This window comes from Maniola hyperantus, chromosome 15, assembly GCF_902806685.2.
Source record: "Maniola hyperantus chromosome 15, iAphHyp1.2, whole genome shotgun sequence".
NCBI classification, from domain to species: domain Eukaryota; kingdom Metazoa; phylum Arthropoda; class Insecta; order Lepidoptera; family Nymphalidae; genus Maniola; species Maniola hyperantus.
The window spans coordinates 568,491-585,108 of record NC_048550.1 but is presented as its reverse complement, the minus strand read 5'-3'; the positions used below and the strand labels follow the sequence as shown (position 1 = coordinate 585,108).

Below are 16,618 nucleotides of genomic sequence, written 5' to 3'. Positions count from 1 at the left end.
ACTGGATTTTCCCCGTTCTTCCTTGTCCACGCTAGAGAACCGGTCTTAAATGGTTCCTTCTATAAGGACACGGATAAGGAGTACGAGGCCGGAATTCCAAGGGAGGAATACGCAGGAAAGTTTGGAACTTTGGAGGACATATTTGGTCAGGTTAGGAGAAATTTGTTTCAGGCTCATGCAGAGTATGCAACGCATTACAACTTAAGGCGTAGGTCTGCAAGCTATTCTGTTGGGGACATAGTGTGGAAAAAGACCTATCCACAAAGCGACGCTACAAATTTTTTCGCAGCTAAGCTGGCACCTAAGTATGAAAAGTGCAGGGTTGTCAAGGTTTTGTCACCTTTGGTTTACGAACTAGTTAGAGTAGCTGACAACCACCCAATAGGCACTTGGCATATTAAGGATATTAAGAAGTAGATATTTGCCATTACTTAGTTTGGTCTAAACTGTTTGAATATTTAAGTTATCAATATTCAATTAGGAATTTGTATGAGTGTAGTGATGTTCTGAATTAACAGTTACATTACCATGGTTCAGTTGAGGATGAATGTAGTGGATGTATGTAGGGATGAATATGTGATGATTGGAATGCTTGTGGTAGACCAACCGGTAGAGAAAGTAAAAATGCAAATATCGTACTTTGGGGATAACGAAAAGGGGGGGTTTTGTGTTTTGTTTTCGTTTTCCTTCTAGATAATGGATCATTTCTGTTATTTTTCCGATTCTGTTCCGAGATCTATTTTCTAGGAGAGTTATTTCGTTTTTTTTCTCATATTCCGATTTTGATTCGGTTTTATTTTTCCGAATGGGATAGAGAACGGTTGCCATATCAGATGGACCCGTTCACAACCAGATTTTCCGTATTTGTTGAGTAACAAATATTACGATGGTAGTTTAAAAGAGTGAACCACCGTAGGCCTAGACGCATTCTATCAGTCAGCTGAAGAATGATGCCAAGATGTTTCCACTCAAGTGTCTTAGACACCATGAAGTTTTTTTGTATATATTCTTTTTAGAAGTTAGGGTTGTGTAGTTAAGTATAATGTATAAAACCTTACACTGTTTTCAGTATATTTACTTTGTTAGACAATTTTCCTTGTTAGTAGTAGATGTGCGTTCACGCGTAACTTCTGTGTTTTTTTTTGTTTGTTTGTTTCAGGCAAATTGTTAGTAGTTGTTGGATGACGCTGAGGGCAGCGTGGTTCAACCTGTTGAACCTTTTCGTAGGAGGGGAAGTATTGTGACGTTGTAAATTTTGAACTACTAATTAGGTTTCGCTTTTAATAAAAAAATCTATTTTGTTCAAAGTATGTTGGTGCCACCTAGCATCAAGGTGCAGAACTACGCGTGGGTCGATGTTCAGAGTTCATTCGAGCCACAATAGATGGCGTTTGCTTCGTTGTCAATGGTCGTAAAAATAAAACAAAATAATTAAATAAAACCATAATATCATTTGTTTATTGTTAAGTCATTAACAAAACGGTTCTTATAATATATCCTTAGGTTCCGCAAATATTCAAAAATGAATTGGCTTCATGATCAAACTAAATGAGAGCGACCACACTCGGGTTGCGTCTGGCAACACCGATAGGTGAGATTTAGAATTTTCCTGGAGTCAACATGTGAAGACGAATTTTTTTTCGTTCCAGGAAAATCTCATTCTTTTTCGCCCATGGCTTCGCCTGGGAAAATACAATAGTCATAAATTTTAGTCATCCTAACGTATTTTCAATGTTTCATCAGTTATGGTGAGTGAAAAATCAAGTAATGTGGATTCGACAAAATGGCGGTTTGGTTAGAGAAAATCCTAATCTCATGATTTCTTTCAGTTCCAGTTATTTTAACTTCCCAAATAAATGAGGATAATGGGTTGTGGGTGGACTTCTGAAAACCATTGGTGGCTAGGAGTTCAATAGGTGAGTTGTGTTTGATCGGGAAAATTCCACGTGTCGAAATTTTCACACAGCACAAATTATAATCTTGTTTTTCTTTGTTACAGGGATTACGTTTTTACGTTTACGTTTTACGTTTAGCTTCAGTTTTACGTTTTAGTTTTCCGTTTGCGTTTTCGGTTTTCGTATTTATTTCTTTTGCACATTCACGTTGACAACTTAATTGCTATGGATAAGACTTGGTGAAAATCTTTGTAATGAAACATTTCGGTTGTGAAGAATCAAATAAATTGAGTTTTGGATCTTGGCCGATGCCGTCCAGCTACCTTGCAGTCTTCGCACCTACAAGTAAGCAAATGTTTGTATCCTGCAACAGCTTAGTGAACCTTCTTAGTGTATGTGTACAGTAAGAACCCTGTCTTTACTACTGAGCTTTTATTTTGAAACAATTTTATGAATTTTACTGTGTCATTGTCTATTCCATGCCAATGGCATCTTAAATTTAAAACATAGATCTTATGTACTATCTACCTAAGTCATTCTAATGTATCTAAATTAAGTCTTGGCATTAAGCTAGAATAACTAAGCATTATTAGCCATCATTCTGTATTAAGCGACCCCGGTAAAAGTTACATTAAAAACAATTTTGCCTAACATCTAGCAAATTTCATTTATAACACCTCATATGCATTACAAGGGAGTCGACGGCTAGCTTCTATTCTTTACTAGGTAGATAGATCAAGTAAAGTAAATTAAAATTATTTTTTTTTCCTCTAATCTTTGTAAGGTGGTAGATTATTCCGTATCCGGGTATATTTCTATTCCGCCCAATTTATCACCCTTACAAGCTCTAGGATCATCTTGTTTTCTTCTATTGGGCATTTATCTACAGGGTTATTATGTTGGCTAAATAGGAACGCGGGATAAAATTCTACGCTTATCTTTTCTCTTACCATATTCAAGCCATGTTGTTTTTCTTACGTCTCCTTGGTAACCCCGACCATATCATGACCCGCAGACTCCATCAACGTCGCTAGACAACGTTTGCGTTTGGATTACTACCGAACATCTCCGGCATACAGATAAAGTTATACTGATAAGTTACTGCCAGTGGCGTGCAGCTCATAGAAGCATAAACGCACTGCTTAGTGCTTACCCTCATTGTAAGAAATCAATGCTTACTTTTTCATTATAACCTGTCGTAAAACAAGTTCATACCTAAATGCATACCCTGGCTTGAAATCCTGTGCACGCCACTGGTTACTGCCTCATTAAAACCAGGACAGTACCGAATCGAGGTTAACAAATAAAAATATCGTCGTAAGAGACAAAGAGTGGTCACATGCGGTGACTCAAACATACCGGAATCCTTTGCTGTACAGTTTGTTTGGGCTAATTTTAGCCGGATAATTATAGGCGTGATTCACTCCTGCGCAGTTCACTCCAAACTAGATAATCGTGAGTTATTATATATGTACTGCCATACCATCTGAGTTCTGGCGAATGGATAACCGTTTCGTGTTGTATCATGTTCACAAGTGTAGTATTAACTATTAATGACTAGCTGATGCCCGCGACTTCGTACCTACGTGTAGATTTAGGTTCTTAACATCCCGTCACTTCTCCATGTTGAGCTGGTATGTCCAAAGGCCGATGGACATACCAGCTCATTCCCAACCTGGAAAAGTGGACCAGAAGAAAGCATGGCCGCATGACCTACCGTCTGACGCAATGCTTTTCAGGAGACGGAGTATTTATGGATTTTCTTGCAGGCATCGGAAAGCGACAGGTTGCCACGTGCATGTACTGCGACGAAATGGACAATGCAGAACACACAGTATTTTACTGCGTAAAGTGGGTCAAAGAGAGGAAGGAACTTATCTCGAAAATAGGTGATATATGTGTATATAATTTAGTGAACAAAATGTTACAACATGAAGACACATGGATGCTTGCTGCAAGCTTTATGGAAAAAATAATAAGCTCTAAAGAGGAAGAAGAAAGGCGAAGAGAAAAACAAGTTAAATAGGAATTATATTATAGACAATAATGGTACTGTGTTAGGCTGAAAGGCGGGCACACGGCAAACAGGGCGACAGAAGGGGTTTTTAGCCGGTAAGAGTTCGGCTCTACCTTCGGGTGTCCATGAGGATTTTCCCCTTCTGTATAAAAAAAAAAGGTTCTTAACATCCCGTGGGAACTCTTTGCTTTAATTTACTCTCTATATCAAAGAGTTCCCATGGGATTTTCAAATACCCAAATCCACGCGAAGTCGCGGGCATCATCTATTTTTGAAATAAAATCGTAGAGACCACCAGGTGAGATTGCAGTCAAGGGCTAACTTGTAATTTTTTTGTATTTGTAAAAAAAATCTGTAAAAACGCTTCAGAAGAACACAAATCAAAAGACAAAAGCCAACTTGCGTCATTTAAATAGCATATATTCGCACAATAATCACGTAAAACTGTCCATTCACTTCGGCTTCAAAACACTCGTCGAGTAGGTATATGTGGTATATGTTATCATAATATATCATCACCTGTTGTGTAGTGAGACCGGACATGCCTCACATAGTTTGGCGAATCTGACCGACCGCTCGGCTCTTTCGTGATCGTGTTCGGTGATTATCTCCCGAAAAATACGCTCTTTGAATTTATTATGATAAGTGTTACATACGAGTACCTACAATCTACAAAATTTATTTATTTTAGTACGGTTTCTACTTAGTACTTGCCACTTTGGCTTCGCATTTCGCAACCCGTTAAACTATATCGGATACTCTGATTCTCCTACGGATCTCCTCATTTCTGATTTGATCACGTAGAGACACTCCAAGCTTAGTTCTTTCCATCGCCAGCTGAGTGATTCTGACGCTGAGATCTATAGAGCGCACTTTGAGTTTGCTTAGACTTAAGATTGAGTCAATACTAGACAGATTTATATGAGACATATACAATCTGTCTCGTTTGAACTCTGTCTTAAGTCTAAGCAAAGTCAGAGTTCGCTCTATAGATCTCATCCTGAGCTTTCCGAGTATACGTGTTTACTTCTAATTAAACAATTATACTTGTATTGTGGCAATGAAATATTGTTAACAAACATAATATCACTATCCATATTATAAATGCGAAAGCGTGTTTGTTTGTTGGTTTGTCCTTCAAACACGTCCTAACGGAGTAACGGATCTACGTGATTTTGCATGTGCATGCCTGGAAAGTGACATAGGCTACTTTTTATCCCGGAAAATCAAAGAGTTCCCACGGGATTTTTATAAACTTAAATCCACGCGGACGAACTATACGAAGTCGCGGGCATCAGCTAGTAAGTTATATAAGAGTATCGCGTTAACACGCTTTCTCATGGCTATCGAACCGGCTCGTGTGGCTCACTCGGGTTTTAACGTACTTATAATAATTGGCAGAAGAAAGTCGTACAAACTCCTCGGCAAACAAGTTCTGAGCGAGTGCAAAACATAAATAAACTTAATTATATTATTTAAAGTTCTCTCTGTTTTTATATATTGGGGTCAAGTTTATTATGTTTGTTTTCACATGCCTATTTAGTAACATGAAGTACTTAGTGTAAGGGCGAAACCGTACTTTATAACACACACTAAAATTGAGTCAAATTTAATCTTTAGGTTTTCTCAACGAGAAACCATCTGATTTGACTCGACAAATTTGCGTGGAATCGCTTGACAATACCGGAGCCCATTGGGTTACTATTTAGAATTTTCTCTGCGAAAAACAAGACCTGATGATTTGATTTTTCGTGAGGGATTTTTTAAAGAAAAGAAATCAGAAGACCTACGACGACTCGACGATGTTTTAAAAAAAGCAACTCAACGTTTTTTGTTGCGTTATTATTTTTAAAACTAATCAATATTTTTAAATAAACTTTTATCACGTCCGAAATTATTATCAAAAATTTTTTTTACTTATTTATTGTTGCGGGCATAAACAATAAAGAGACAAATAGATAATTAGCTTACTTTTAGATCTAGAACAAGAAATGATCGGCGTATCAGGTACTTGGTATGGAGAAACGCGTATGAAGTAAACTAAATTCTGGAGCGACAAGAACAAAGTAACTTGTGTTTAATACTTCTGAAGGCCGTAACCGATACCTATCCATACTATCCATATCCATATCCATCCATACTCCATATTAATGTTATAAATGCGAAAGTGTGTCGTCTGTCTGTCTGTCGGCTAGGTTTTCACGGCCCAACAGTTTAACCGATTTTGATGAAATTTGGTACAGAGTTAGCTTACATCCCGGGGAATGACATCGGCTACTCGGAAAATCAAAGCTCCCACGGGATTTTTAAAAACCTAAATCCACGCGGACGAAGTCGCGGGCATCAACTAGTTTACCATAAATGATTATTTATTGATATCGATGATTGATATTTAAAGTGTTAAATTGGCATAAAAGTTGTCTACTTAAGTATATCATGTCAATTTAACGCTGTCATGTACGGCCGAAATTAATAAAATCGATCAATCATATCTGAAATCTGACTTTATATAAGTTGGTCTAGGTCTAGACGCTAGGAATATATTTTTAACCGACTTCAAAAAAAGGAGGAGGTTCTCAATTCGTCGGAATCTTTTTTTTTTTTTTTTTATGTATGTTCCCCGATTACTCGAAAACGCCTGGACCGATTTTGAAAATTCTTTTTTTGTTTGAAAGGGTATACTTCAAAGTTGGTCCCATTTCAATTTGGTGAAGATCTGATGAACATCTTCGAAGATAGATACTGGAACTCCTCAACGGATAAGAGTAAATTGCTCGCGATCAGTGTAATAGCTTAGTAAACAGTAGATTTTTAACCAGTCATAGCATAATTCCATGGGGCCACTAAAAATTGTGAAATAATTTTTTTTTACAAAAAAAATAAAAACAGACTTCGTTACACAAACACTAAAAATTGTAAAATAATTTAATTTATTACCGAATATATTATGTATACAAGAGTTAATATAGTTCCATAATAATATTTTTTGGGGTCGGTGCCAATGAGGTGCCATTGTGGAGTCCCATAAAAATATGAAGTCTAGACGATTCGCGCAGCTAAAGCTAATTGGCACCGGCACCAAAAAGTATTATTATGGAACTATATTAACTCTTGTATACATAATATATTCGGTAATAAATTAAATTATTTTACAATTTTTAGTGTTTGTGTAACGAAGTCGGTTTTTATTTTTTTTGTAATTTTTTTTTATTATGTGACAGTTTTTATGTGCATAATAAATTGTATGCAAATATGGTGCAATGACATTGAGGGGGCTGGTGATGTAGAAAGTTTTTTTATGTTCCGCAACATAAATAGGTACTTATAGTAACTAATATTATTATTATTATCTATCTCTATTATTAAAATGAATCGCTAAATGTGTTGCTGATCGCAAATCTCGAGAACAGCTGAACCGATTTCGCTAATTCTTTTTTTAATATTCCTTGAAACACGAGGATGGTTCTTACGGCGAGAAAAATTAAAAAAATTGCCAAGTTCTCACGGGATTTCGGGCATCAGCTAGTTATTAATAATGCCTGAAAGTTTGGTTAAAAGCATAGGTCCCATGTTTTACTACATCAATTACTTAGCAGTGTTTTACATATCTATGTAGGTATCTGTCTGTACGTTTCAGAGAAGTAGTAAAATTGGTTTAAAGTTCAGCGTACAAATAAAGCTGAATGTTTCCGGTGGCGGCTGCATTTAGCCGAATGGAAATAGAAGCCATCGAGGAATAAATATATTTGCTGCGGGTGGCCAGGATTTTAGAAAAGCAATACACATCCCCGTAGTAAATACTATACATCGAGCTATAGAAAGAGACATCTCGGCAGGTTTGGCTTCGTAGAGCGTCGTCTCTGCCGTGGTGACCGAAAAACGTAACAATACCTACCATTGATTTACTACATACAAACGAGCAAACGTTGGTAACTATTAAAAACGCGTTTTTTGTGTTTTTATCAGAAAAACGGATGCCTACGTCATAATAGCTATCTGCATGCTAAATAGCCCGTCCGTCCAGTAGTTTGAACTGTGCGTTGATAGATCAGTCAGTCAGTTAGTCACCTTTTCCTTTTATATATTTATAGATATCTATGACTGACTCTGAAAATATGATAATTTAGTTGTATAGAGCGAGCAAAATAAGTAGTCCAATCTGAACACCAAAAACAGATTTCGATAACTACTAGTAGGTAGTCTAATAAAATTATAGTCTAATTTTTTATTTTTTATAAAAATGTTTAAAGCAGTTTTATATGCGACTTCCAGTCTTACCGTTTCCAATCTACCGTTCAATTGAATTGAAATATTCATTTTTCAAATCTGGTTTAGAAATTAGAATAGCAGGTGTTACAAATTGCCAAACGATGGCGTGCAGAATGAAAAGTAAAGTTAAGTCAAATATTCTTTATTGTACACCAAAAAAAAACCAATAGAATTAATATAACAAAGACGTTTGCGAGTACAAAAGGCGGCCTTATCGCTAAAATAGCGACCTCTTCCAGGCAACCTTAGGGTAGAGGATATAATGAAAGCGGAAGGGAAATGTAGTTATAACTAGGTTAGCATACAAATTATACTCTCTGCGTAAAATCATGGCAATCCTATTTTCAGCAGTGAAAATAGTGGAACGTTTTGGGATGTGGAGCGGCCAGTTGGTTTTTACGGGATCTGTTTTTAGGCCGTCGCGTCGCGGCGCGGCGCCTGCTATGGGAAATATGGATATGGCAAACGGTTTTATTTATTCAATATTTCTACTTTACTGTCATCATCATCATGATCAACCCATCGCCGGCTCACTACACGGATCACCTCTCTGTATGAGAAGGGTTTGGCCATAATTGTCACACCTTTGAGATCATTATGGAGAACTCTCAGGTATGCAGATTTCCTCACGGTGTTTTTCTTCACCGTTAAAGCGAGTGATATTTAATTTCTTGAAACGCACATAACTCCGAAAAGTTAGAGGTGCGTGTCCGGGGACCAGGATTGAACCCCTGACCTGAATAGGAGACGGACGTCCTAACCACTAGGCTATCATGGCACAATATGTAAAGTCATGCCCGCGTGGCTGGGAGCAAAAGTCATTTAGGCCATCAGAAATTTCCCACGGGATTTCTAAACCTAGGTATATCTTTGGATGACGTCGCGACCATCAAGCAAGCAACATTTTTAACTTAAGAGATTTTGGAATGACTTTTTACATCAAATAATAACTGCCAATCTAAATAGTTAAATATCGTTAATAAACATGAGTAATGAGTTAATGATTAATTCTTTAATGTAGAACGTACTTACCTAACTAGCGTTACTAAAATATAATACATGATTAAAATATTTGCAGTCAAAAGTGAAAGTCAAATGACAAATATTCGTTTGGAAGTTAATGAATTATGTAAATGTGTGTCACACGAGCGACGTCTCACGGTTAACGCATTTGGCGGGAGATACACAATATGGAAATGTAAATAGGTACCTACAGTACGGAAAACTATTAATGATTTATTTATTTATTTGCAATTGTTCAGTTGAGTATACTGCACGTATTATAATAATAATATGACTCTTTCCCTCGAAAATATTCTGGAAAGGTATGTTTTCAGTGACATATATGAATAAATATGATTTATTTTTTAGTATTTTTGTATAATCACTAGTACATCGACCTTTAGAAGGAGATAGCGGATTTGTACAGCATTGTCTCTGTCGTTGAGACCGACAAAACATCATATATAGGTATGAGTGACAGAGACAACGATCTACAAAGTCGTAATGTCATTCTAAAGGCCCGATGTACATTACTTTCTGCCGCGTACTGTACAAGTTGTTTGAAGTATCTTATACCTAGATAGATTTCGTGCTTTCGTGATTCCTTTCGTCAAAGGTTGCCTGGAAGAGATCGCTTTAGCGATAAGGCCGTCTTTGCAAGCTACGGCTATTAGATTAAGATCCTTGTATATTTTTACTGTGTTTATTTGTGTTGTTGTTGTGTGCAATCAGTACCCTTATTATAAATGCGAAAGTCTGTTTGTTTATTGGTTTGTTGGTTTGTTGGTTTGTCCTTAAATCACGTCGCAACGGTGCAACGGATTGACGTGATTTTTTGCAAGCGTATAGATAAAGACCTGGAGAGTGACATAGGCTACTTTTTATCCTGGAAAATCAAAGAGTTCCCACGGGATTTTCAAAAACATTCCACGCCGACGATTTTTAAAAATTCACCTTTAAAAATGATCAATATCAAAAGTAGTTATATATTTTCATATTGACACAGCTTTAGTTGCCTATTTAATATGTAAATTGAAAGCAAGGTAAGGCAAACTAAACTCCAAAGGCGTTTCGAGGTCGTTCAGCCGTTAGTTACTGTATATCTACACAATATCCATACTTTCATCCTACTTAATAGAGTGTGTTAGTCTATCCGTCTAGTCTGTCCGTGTGTCTGCTAGCTTTTCACGGTCCATCCGTTGTACGATATTCATAAAATTTGGTATAAAGATAGCTTGCAATCCTGTGAAGGACATAAGATATTTTTGGTCTCGGAAAATTATTTCAGAAAATCGAAGAGTTCCCACATGATTTTTAAAATCCTAGATTCGTGCGGATGAAGTCGCAAGCATCATATTTATTATTTATAAGTACCTACACTAGAACTCAAAAAAAACTCGACCTTCAACCGATCACGTGTTTAACAACTAATATGGAAGATAATGTATGTATCTTCCATTCCACGTCGACTTTTAAATATAAAGTAAACAGCAATAGGTGAGTTCTATTTTTGTGTGTTAGCCATGGAAGTAATTTGTTTTATCATGTAAATATATAAATTATCGATGAAGGAAATATGTTTTTAAATTATAAATACTTAGATAATATTTTATTAGTTAAATTGTATCTTCCCCCACTCTTTTTTCCGATACTTTATCTTAATACCTTTGCCTATTAAAAAATTAGGCAAGTTTATCTAGGTATGGCAAGCAAAAATTTGGAAAATCTCGTTTTTAAACATACCTACCATTTATATTATGAGCTGAATAAAAGCTCATGCTTCAAAACAAAATATAATATGTTACAAGTTAATATGATAAAATGTGATTAGGTACCTACTATACGAAAACAGCAAATGTTATGAATCAAAATTATTTTAATCAGGTAGATATGTTATATTTTTCCTCACACATTTTTATCTTCAGATATACCTACCTAACCTACGTACCTACCTACCTATTTAACTTTTAACTTATTATATACCTACTTATTACTTATAGAGATAGCATAAATCATCGATGTAGCATATAGGTTAGTTAAGAAAAGAACGCTTGATTCACGCCCTTATTATAAGGTAGGTAGGTAGTAGGTACCTACTAGGAGTGATTTTTGAACAGAAAACTGGCTAAAAACATAGTTTATCATGCCTAGAATCAATTTGCATTCATAACTATTTTTTTTCGATTTTGTCGCTTAATTCGATATTCCATAACGCAGTCCAATTATTTATAAGATTTGTTTCGTCTTTCACAATTATTGCATTATGTAATTATTTTATCAAATAAGTAAATGCAGTAAAACCTCAGTCTTGTGGGCCCGCCAGGCGCCACACCGATTATTTTTTTCGTCTAAATACGAATTATAGCAAATTAGGAAAACCTTTTAAAAAAATACCGCGAACTATGGAAGGCTCGTTTAGTCGCTCGCGTGCGTTCTCTAAAAATAGCTTTTCATAAATATTAATCGTGTATTGTTTTCCGTTTCGCTCTTGCATTGGATGAATCGGTAGGTGTGAAGGAGACGGGTACATGTTAGCGGGCGGGGCGCGTCCTTCACTTGTCGAGTTCGCTATTTTTATAACAGGCGGGCGGGGTGCAGGGCGCGGGGGGTGGGAGGGCTCTTTGTGTTTTGCTCTACTATCTATTATAATATTGTGAAATAGCTCTGTTTTCAGATCTTAATCCCATGTGTTTTAAATCGCCTAACTTCGAATAGGTACTAAGTATTTACCGTGTCTTTTAATTAATCGAAATTAATTTTCGGCGATTAAAAACTTACACTATAGGTACCTACTTACCTAATAATTATCCACTGATGGTCAGATAACTTATGCGAAACCTAGATGGAATTGTCAACTATAGTACGCGACAGGTCGAGATGGCAATCGGGGTGGGAACGTCCCGCACACCCGCACAGAAGACTAAGAAGGGATTTTTGAAAATTCAACCCCTAAGGGGGTAAAATAAGGGGTTGAAATTTATGTAGTCCACGCGGACGAAGTCGCGAGCATAAGCTGGTATTAATTAAATATACTTAATAGAGATTATAGCCGGTTTTTTATTTACATTTAAATATGAGTCAATCAGCTTGATCACAGATTCTTACATCGATTTTATCTCGGCTTAATTTAGACATCCGCCGATAATTACGAGACAACATACCTACCTACCTACCTAGCAGTGTAGATACGGTCTTGTATGTGTACATTATAATATAATCTATTTATAAATCTCATTATCTTGATTTGATATCTACTTACACTATTACCGATGTCGTCGTATCGATTCTGCATACATTTGCATGTTTTACGATTACTTATACGACGGACAGACGTCGGGCACGTGCAAAATTGATTAAATATAAACGAAACTGGTTCGTAATATCTACATTTGTATAAAATAATTAACATTTTTATAGTTATCAAACCAAATATATTCGAAATTAAGTAGGTAAACAATTATGTAAAACTAGTTTTCTTTTTCCAATCAATCGTAAAAAAAGTATTGTGTCCGTAGGCTCTCGTAGAGAGTTTCGTAGAAGAGCTACGTAATAACAGAACGTTCCGGGTTCGTAGACGGCGGCTGGCGTAGACCATCTTGTGTACCGAGAATCAGTTGGCATTGTTAGTGGTTTTAGACAAATAAATGTTTAAAACTAGTGTTTTAAACAAATACGAATGTGTCTTCAACATGTTTTTTACTAAACATTTTTTTAAATTAAACAGTTTAATCATGTTATAAGCTAAAATTGTTTTTAACACGTTTTTACTAACTCGCTTTGTGTCGGTGTGTTTGATTGTTTGTCTGTTCGGCACAAATATTGCAATCGATTTTAAACTAACTTCCCGATGAGCTAGAGGCTTGAAATTTATAAACATAGGTTGAAACTGGATTAGGTACAATGCAACACTAACTTGCTTTCATGTCTGTCTGTTTGTCAGTTTTTCGTGTCAGTCAGTTTGCCGAAATACTTAATTATTTTATAATTTGAAATCTGTTTTAAAACGTGGTGTTTTAAAAACTTTTTACGATCTGTAAAGAGCAATTGCTGAGTTTCTTACCGGCTCTTCTCAGTATGAGTAGACTCTACTTTCCGAGCCGGTGGTAAAGTCACAGACGTAATAAGAGACACTAGTTGTCCTTTATAATTTTTTATTTTTATATTTGATAGGAATAAGGCTTTGTCCTTTGCTATAATAAAATATAATTTACTTATAAGACAAAACAATTCGCGAAGGGCACGATCCAGGCCCCTTCTATATTTAGAGTTCTATAAATAGGCCCATCCCCCCCTCCACCACTTTCCCCCTTCCCCCGCCGTCCGCCCCGGCGATGTAGGTCACATTTATTTGTTTGTCACCCTCCAAGAGACGAGCAGCGAGCTCAGAAGCTCGGCTCGCTTGCCTTTCTATTAAATGTCTCGTTTTAGATCATTTTTGCTATCACGATATTTTCTTGTAGAACTCATTAGAAAGGTAGGTACCTACTAGGTACAATGTAATTTGTAGAGACTAGAGTCCTGTGTTATGTCTCTTTTTACCTGACTTCCAAAAAGGAGGTGGTTCTCTATTTTTTTTAATCAACAGAGAAGATTCCTTGGTGGTCCCATAAAAATTTCTGGATCCATCAATCTGAATTTCCTTAATCCTGATGCTGCAGGGTTACTAAGTTAGCAAGATTCAGAAAGTGTTCATAGTGAATTAATATTGTAGGCACCAAGCAATGACTTCAGACTTCAGGGTTATTATTGTTTGAGGTACCAAGCATAGACTACATGATTGAACTTCGGATCCCAACTCCTCAATCCTGATGCTGCAAGGTACTGAACTCTTAAGTCGTGGGAATTCGGGAATTTCTGATGGTGATGCTGATTTTAGGTATCAAGCAACGGCTTCATAATTACACAATTACTGTTCTAAGTATATCACAATCAGAGAATTCAATATCACGATTATGTGAAACTACCTACTTATCTTAGCGTAGCTAAGTTAATCTGATAATTTAAATGCGAGAGTGAATTCTGAAAAACAAAGAACGCGTGTGTGTCAAAATTAGTTTCCTCCTTAAAAACTCCTTAAATCTAGTGCACAGAAAAGGTAGACACAATAATTGTTGAAACCTGAACGGAGTGCTTTGGCAGCCGTACTAGGAAAGATGGCTGATATTTTTATAATTTTTATGATAGTGTTTTTACCTACAGTTCGATAACTGCAAAGTGTCGCTACTAGATGCGATGACAGTCGCTTCAGTACTGAGTGAACATGCATATTACAAATTTCGTCACTGGCAGTAAGCGAAACCGTGGCCTAGCGGTCAAGGCGTCGGGTGTGAAACCCAGAAGACGCAGGTTCGAATCCTGCCGGCTCCGCAATTTTTGATATGTATTTAAAATGATTTAAAGTTGCCTGAGTTCTTTCATGCAACGTTTCTTTTCACGGAGTCCATGACAGTAAAACCTCTTTTAATATTGCCACAGCTGTGACAAATAAACTGATGTTATATTGCTCGTTGTTACAGAGATGGCGCACGAGAGCGCCAGCGGCGCGGAGGGGTCGCCGCAGCACACGCCGTCGCCGCCGCACGCGTCGCACCTGCCCGCCGACTCCAGCTTCCACCACCAGATCATGCAGGTGAGCAGCGCCACCCACCCTCACTTCCACACGCACTATGCTGTTCAAATCTTGTATACGACTGATGATGTGCCACGAGACGTTGAACGTTAGGTTAGGTTGCAGCGTCGCGTCGTACCGTCTACACAAAGTACAGAAATCCTTTGTAGGGTCGAGTATATACGCTTTTATAACACCATTCCGAAAGAGTTCTTAAATTTGCCATTGCAAAGATTTAAACATTGTGTTAAACAACATTTGCTAAGTTGAGGTTATTATACACTTGACGAATTACAAAATGACAATTTCAAATTGACTACCTACAAATTGTTCAATTTCATAGCCAGTTGAAAATGCTAAAAGAAAAATATTAAATTGCTATCTAGGCTGGAGATAAAGCAATTAACGCCGTGCAACATTGGAAGGGCGAGGCGAAGCCGAGTACCTACTTCCTAAGTGATTTTAAAAGGACGTGCCGAGTTCTTTTAAACGAAACGACGACGCTATTTGCTACTAGCTTATGCTCGCGATTAGGGTTCATGATTTCTCGAGCTTATCAATTTCTCGGGTCTCGAGAATTCTCGAGGCTAATTTCTCGGGTCTTCTCGGGTTGTCGAGAAATTTACATTTACGTACGGATTTGCATATTCTTCGGTTCTAATAATGCGATTAATCAACAAATTCAGTGGTTTCCTCTCAAATAAAAGTACCAAAATAATTATAAGACTTTTATTGACAGTCTTCAACATAATTAGCTTCTTTTTCTTAAAGAAAACTAAAAAAATAAGCTATTCTGACATTTGTGACTTATACATATATACAAATACAGCACAAGCACAGCATTAAAAAGAAAAAAAATCAACTTAAAACTTCTAGCTTCTTTCTTTTAAACAAAACAAACAATAAACAAAAATTTCAACATGAAAACGTTAACCTTATCCTAACTTATAATTAAATTACAATCACAGCACCATTTTTGGCATGTTAATTAGAAAAAAAAATCAAATGAAATTTTTGCATTTAAAACAAACGGCAAACGCAAATCGTTTTATTTTATAATTTCATAGACTCAAATATGATTTCTTGAGTTCTCGAGTTTTCTCGAGCTTGATTTCCCGGGAACAAAGCCCAACGATTTCCCGGGAATTCTCGGCTCGAGAATTCCCGGGAATGAACCCTACTCGCGATGGACGCTTCGTCCGCGTGGACTACACAAACTTCAAACCCCTATTTCACCCCGTTAGGGGTTGTATTTTCAAAAATCCTTTCTTAGCGGATACCTACGTCATAATAGCTGTCTGCATGCCAAATTTCAGACCGATCCGGTAGTCCAGTAGTTTGAGGTAGACAGTAGATCCAGTAGTTTGAGCTGTGCGTTGATAAATCAGTCAGTCAGTCAGTCTGTCACTGTCACTTTTCCTTTTTAACCGACTTCAAAAAAAGGAGGAGGTTCTCAATTCGTCGGTTTTTTTTTAATGTATGTTACCGGATTACTCGAAGACGCCTGGACCGATTTTGAAAATTCTTTTTTTGTTTGAAAGGGTATACTTCAAAGTTGGTTTGGTGAAGATCTGAGGAACATCTTCGAAGATAGATACTGGAACTCCTCAACGGATAAGAGTAAATTGCTTGCGATCAGTGTAATAGCTTAGTAAACAGTAGATTTTTAACCAGGCATAGCATATTTTAATACCATGGGGCCACTAAAAATTGTGAAATTATTTTTTTAGACAAAAAAAATAAAAACCGACTTCGATACACAAACTTTAAAAATTGGTGCCGGTGCCATTTAGCTTTAGCTGCGCGAATCGTCTAGACTTCATATTT

The 16,618-nt window shown here is 36.8% G+C and overlaps 1 protein-coding gene across 1 annotated transcript in view; it reads left to right on the top strand.

The window, feature by feature from the left end:
- HDAC4 (histone deacetylase 4) overlaps positions 1–16,618 on the top strand; it is a 116,565-nt gene that overhangs the window by 61,305 nt on the left and 38,642 nt on the right. Inside the window, exon 4 of the mRNA XM_069503524.1 lies at positions 14,700–14,812. Coding sequence (XP_069359625.1) covers positions 14,700–14,812 — 113 coding nt within the window. The remainder of the gene's footprint in view (positions 1–14,699; positions 14,813–16,618) is intronic.